Source organism: Adiantum capillus-veneris, chromosome 17 (assembly GCF_014529385.1).
Source record: "Adiantum capillus-veneris isolate H3 chromosome 17, ASM1452938v2, whole genome shotgun sequence".
NCBI lineage: Eukaryota > Viridiplantae > Streptophyta > Polypodiopsida > Polypodiales > Pteridaceae > Adiantum > Adiantum capillus-veneris.
This window is the reverse complement of record NC_140947.1, coordinates 151,906,693-151,912,657: the sequence shown is the minus strand read 5'-3', so window position 1 is coordinate 151,912,657 and position 5,965 is coordinate 151,906,693. Positions and strand designations below refer to the sequence as shown.

The 5,965-nt window shown below is 41.2% G+C and overlaps 1 protein-coding gene and 1 pseudogene across 1 annotated transcript; both read right to left on the bottom strand.

Moving 5' to 3' along the window:
- Positions 1 to 409: 409 nt before the first annotated feature.
- LOC147438337 (uncharacterized) lies at positions 410 to 937 on the bottom strand. Its single transcript, XM_086486113.1, has 2 exons — positions 764 to 937; positions 410 to 634 (listed from the first exon to the last, which is right to left on the bottom strand). The coding sequence occupies exons 1-2, from the start codon at positions 935 to 937 to the stop codon at positions 410 to 412; spliced, it is 399 nt and encodes a 132-aa protein (XP_086342239.1).
- A 1,755-nt stretch (positions 938 to 2,692) lies between these two features.
- On the bottom strand, positions 2,693 to 3,244 carry LOC147438336 (uncharacterized; annotated as a pseudogene).
- Between the last annotated feature and the right edge of the window lie 2,721 nt (positions 3,245 to 5,965).

Below are 5,965 nucleotides of genomic sequence, written 5' to 3'. Positions count from 1 at the left end.
AATTTGAAAATTCCCAAAATACCCCCAAGTCCTAAATTAAGCAAATTGGAGAGAAAATCGTTCATATGCATTCAAGCTTTCGACAACCAATGAAGGCAAGTCAAATCTCCGCTACATATACAACAAAATCGCAAGGAAAATGTGGTATGGCTTCCTAATACAAAATGAAGCCAAATCCCCGCTATAATCGGAAAGAAAATCTCTCACATGCTGAGAGTAATGCATTCAAGCTTTCGACACAAAATGAAGACGAGTCAAATCTTCGCTACATATAGAGCAAATCGCAAGGAAAATGTGGAATGCCTTTCTAATACAAAATGAAGCTAAATCTCCACTATAATCGGAAGAAAGTTCCTCCCACGCATTGTGACTTTCCCGCACAAAATGAAGCCACATCCCAGCTACATATTCAATCTGCAATTGGAGCTTTGCAAGAACACTCATTGTGGCCAAGACCACCACAACGTGAGCATGTGAAAATACGTTTTTCTTTGAAGTGATCCTCAGTTCTTATACGAAGTTTTCTAGGATGCCCAGGTGGCCTACGTGTGGCAGGTGGTTTCAATTGATCACTAGCATCTTCACTTGCATCCACAATTGGACTTATGACACCACTATAAGTGTTACAATAGGCCTGCAAAGCATATGCCTTATGTACATACGATTGAACACACTCTCTCTTGAAGAGAATAGCTACAATAGCATGAGCACATGGAATTTCAAATGTTTGCCACTTATTATATGAGCATGACCTTGTACATACATCAACCACACATGTTTTTGTACTTGTCAAGATCTCAAAAACCATATCACTAGAGGGCAAGATTCGATATTGCCGAGCACTATTTCCAACCTCACGCAAATTCTTCTCTACGTTTGCAACCAATGCAAACTGTGCTCTATCTCCTAAAGATTCACATGCCTTCTTTCCCTCCATTCCACGTGCATAGAACCAAGCTGTTAATTGGCGACGAATGATATCAAGCATAGACATGATAGGCATATCTCTAGCCTCAAGCAACCATGCATTCAATGACTCAGCAATGTTGGATGTAAGATGCCCATAACGCTTTCCTTTAAAGTGTGTCGTCGCCCAATGAGAAGGGGGTGAAGTAGTCAATAAGTAGTCCGTCGTGGCAGGACTTATAACTCTCATCCCTTGGATAGCCGTGTCGTAGTCGCTCATAGTGTTAGCATAAGCTGCTACCCAAAACAACCGAGTAAAGTCTCCATTGTTGCATTTCTTCTTAAGATTAACATCCAAATGGCACATACAATATGCATGCTCACATCCTAGAAAGACAAGCTCCACTGCTGGGAGAATACCTTTTTGCTTGTCTGATACAAAAGTAATCGCATTGATGCTCGCCATACAATCATGTATATTTTGCAAAAACCATACCCAATTGTCTTCATTTTGTGCATCTACAACACCAAATGCTATCGGAAACAAGCCCCCCATAGCATCAATCCATGTGGCTGTCAACAAAGCACCAAGATATTTGCTCGTCAGGAATGTGCCATCCAACCCAATAAAGTCACGGCTGTTACGAGACTGGGCACCCTCCTGTTGTAGTGGTTAGTTGCAATTGGGATAGCTGGGCGTAATGGTTAATTATGTGCTGTCTATTTATTTTACTAATTGAGTTGATGATGATTTTGTAGAGTGGAATGCGGGGAGTTGATGAAGAGGCGACGGCAATTACTCTTGGCCATTTTATATTTGCACAGTATCTTAGAACATCATTTCAATAAGCCACTATGGCTCTGTAAATAGTTGTAGTGGGAACTCCCCTTATGGGTCATGCAAGAACTAATGAGCTTCACTCATTTACAAAAGTGAAGTGGTTGTAAAAGAGGGGCCTCAATTTTTGGCATCTTAAACTCAAAATAATATATTAAATACCAACTCCACAAGAGAGGTGCGGTGGAGTTTGGGGCTAGATTTTAGGCCTTTCTCTTGCAGATTCTTTTCTCTACTCTCTTAAGCTATGGTTATTTTGTTGTGTACTCTCTAATAAAGTCTCCATCTCTTACACATCTCTTACAAGTGTAAGAGAGTGTAAGAGATGGAGACTTGATTAACTTGTAAGAGAGTGTAAGAGAAAGTGTAAGAGAGTGTAAGAGATGGAGACTTGATTAGAGAGTACACATCAAAATAACCATAGCTTAAGAGAGTAGAGAAGAGAATCTGCAAGAGAAATGCCTAAAATCTAGCCCCAAACTAAACTCCACCGCACCTCTCTTGTGGAGTTGGTATTTAATATATTATTTTGAGTTTAAGGTGCCAAAAATTGAGGCCCCTCTTTTACAACCACTTCACTTTTGTAAGTGAGTGAAGCTCGTTAGTTCTTGCATGACCCATAAGGGGAGTTCCCACTACAACTATTTACAGAGCCATAATGGCTTATTGAAATGATGTTCTAAGATACTGTGCAAATATAAAATGGCCAAGAGTAATTGCCATCGCCTCTTCATCAACTCCCCGCATTCCACTCTACAAAATCATCATCAACTCAATTAGTAAAATAAATAGACAGCACATAATTAACCATTACGCCCAGCTATCCCAATTACAGCTAACCACTACAACAGGAGGGTGCCCAGTCTCGTAACAACGACAATGCGTGAAACCAGTGATGCATGCTCCGAACGCAAGAAACATTCGAAAAAAACGACCTTAAGTGGTTTTCTACAAATGGGCCACAGTGCCCGGATTGCTAGCCACAAGCTTGTCGCAATAAGACTGAAGCTTTCCATAAGATTTTGCATGATCACCATGAATAATACCCAAAGCAAGTTGCTTCGCCTTCCAAGCAATCTTGTACGAAATTGACACTCCAACTTCTCGACGCAAATCGGCCATGAGCTCCTTTGTCCTATACATTGGATGGTCTCGAAGTTTCTCTACGTACCTTGTTGCAACCCATTTAGCAATGGCTTCCTTGTTTCCAAGTTGTGAAGCACCACCACAAGTGTGCTCATCATGAAATGCCTTGACCATACACCCAGGTCCACCAGAGACCAAAGACGCATGCAAGCGCCACATGCATCCCTGTGCCTTGCATACAACGGTATATCTGGATCAATCACGCTTAGCATGCCTAAGCTCCACATGAGACTTGATTGCTTGTTCTTGAACCTTTGAACGAAGCACATCAAGAGATTCAAATTGAGCACCAAGAGAAAGAGTTGCAGACATGGTAGCATTATTCTCTGATGTATTTGCATTACTCTCAGCCATGGTTTCCTCTTGTGTGTACCCGCAATACCACACTTGTTTACATACAAACAACAACGAGCTCTTGCATCAATCTGTATCCTGCACTATGCGGATGGACATTTGCCTTGCACATAGCCATTCGCATACATCGCACAAAAGGCTCCCAACTAGTCTGTGGAGAGAGATGCGTTGAAGACTCCCTCGTTTTTGTGACCTGTCGACCTCAAGGGCCGTGTAAGCAGACAATGGCCTGCGTTGCTGCGACTCAGGGCTGGCTGCCTGCGTTGCTGGGACTCAGAGCTGGCGAGGCGACAATTTTCTTGCACGACAGTTTCGGTGCTGCTCGCTGTTTTTTTCAACAGTTTCGGACGAAACCGTATGTTGAGAGAATACGAGGGGCTTTTTGGGAATTCTGAAAATACGAGGGGCGTTTGGGGAATTTCGGCAAATTGGAAGGGTATTTTGGTAATTTGCTCGAAATTTAAAGGGGCGCAACACATTTCCGATCCCCTGAGGCTATTAGCGAGGCCCCCCGCCCCCCTCTCAGAAAATGTCTTATGCCCAGAAGGTCGAATAGATCTCGCCACGCAAGGGTTGAAACCGGAACTTACGCTTCATATTTACCCACAACTCAAGCTATCCACGTGATTCAAGCTGCCCTACCTCTGGGCTGTGTGAATTACATACTACGGCGGAATAAGAAAAGCTAAACTCTTCCGCCGCGCAGTCTCAACCCACCCTGATTTGTAGGACTCTCTCACCCCCTAGAAGAGTTATCAAGCGATGAATCACAAGGCTGACCATAGCAAGGTGCAACAAGGTGAATAATGAATGTGGTATAACCATGGTAACAAGGTAAATACTTCAAGGAAAAACTATGGTTTTCTACATCGCCGCACCAAATATTAAGAACATATAAGTTAGGACCTTGTTATTAGTGGTGACTGACAAAAGCTTAATCGAGAGGACAATCACAAAGAGCAATAATTAAGACTAAATATGTAATATACTTGCAATCGTCCCACCTTGAAGGGGATGGACTTAGTGAGTGTGTTGCCACATAAAGCCATCACCTACAATGACTACAATAATTGGGACTTGAGAAACTAACACACGCTCCCCCAGATCTCGCAAAAGCGACTGCTGCCTAACAAGCCAATCCAGCAATTAACATTGCGTCAACTCCATTAATGTATCTATTATAGTGCCACCTTAGATAAGTATGGCACTCTCATAATGACGACATGGTGGAGAGCATGTAAGAGTAGAAGAGAAGTTTCATCACAATAACTGAAGGTTGTGCAACTTTGCAAGGCTAGGAGAGACAATTTCCATTAGCCAGTTCTTATGATGTCTTGATAGAATTTGCAAACAAATATGCTTGATAAGGGCACTATTAGCCTTGAGAAGTTAAAGGACATATAGAAGGTTATAGGCTAATATCGTGCATACACTTGGATGACTTGGTATTGTCATAGCTAAGAGTAAATTCCCTCTTGGCATATTGGCAAAAGCTTTGCGACTCTTCACTCAACCCATGCTAGAACGTAATCATAGGCTCTATTGCATTCATAATGTATGATAGTGCATGAATCTGTACAAAGCATAGTGTATCACTTTCAGACTTAGAGTTGGGTGGTCTACAGAGCACATACATTGGGTGGTTGACCATTAGACCGCGATCAACATCGGGCCTACATAATTGTTGATGATGGCTATGGCGAATGAAACGTCAATTGTTGGCTTCTTGATACCTTCCCAACACTTTCAATGCAACTTCAATTCATTAAGACGAAATAAATTCAACAAAACAATTGATTGAATAATCACAACAAATAAAGAGAACAACATAAACAAAAATCAAAACACAAGACACCATACTGCATATCAACCATCCCCTCGATCGATATGATTGAGTAGTTGCTTTCCATCTCTTTATTCATCTCATGGAGCATAAATTAAAATAAGATAAATATATGAAAGATAAGAGAGCATGAGCTACGTAATGAAGAGAGTATATGCCATGATTATAAGAGAAATTTACATAAAAGGGGGCAAAAGTGTATCCTACAGCTTGGCTCTAACTTCGAAAGGGGGGTAAAACAAGCGATCACCTTAAATCAAAATAAAATAAATATATGAAAGATAAGAGAGCATGAGCTACGTAATGAAGAGAGTGTATGCCCTGATTATGAGAGAAAATTAGCATAAAAGGGGGCAAAAGTGTATCCTGCAGCTGGGCTCTAATATAAATTTTGATGGCTCCATTGGCTTCGAAAGGGGGGTAAAACAAATGATCACCTGAGAAGGATACTCCCGGAGCACTCGTCTTCCTCGTGGAGGGTCAAGAAGTGCGGTGCGTACGATGATGCGATTTAACGGTTCTCTTTTTCTCATTATCGTTTGCACACATGCACCCAAAATAGAAGTAGTTGCTGCATTTCACTTGAACTCTCATAATAGTAGGTAAAGGGGAGTTCTATTTACATTCCTTCTTTTGCATGGTTTTTGAGAATAAAACATAAGCAAAAAAGATAAAATGTCCAAAAGTAGTGATATTGATAACAGTTCTCCCTGATAGGGAAGCAATAACCCTCATTTGCAAAAAATAGAGAGAACTAAGAATCTTCAAAGTTTGTGTGGAGACGAGGCAGATTTACACACAATATATGTTGAATCAAGTTCTCTTTCTATTTGCTTGTTTCATGCATGAATGTTGTGCTTTGTGAATTTCTTGTTTTG

Bases quoted from the DNA above. Each gene is read 5' to 3' on its own strand.
- LOC147438337 (XM_086486113.1), bottom strand. From the start codon at position 937: ATGGAGGGAAAGAAGGCATGTGAATCTTTAGGAGATAGAGCACAGTTT. The intron at 635-763 runs GTATGTACAAGG...TATGCTTTGCAG, and splicing joins CAAAAACATGTGTGGTTGAT to GCCTATTGTAACACTTATAG.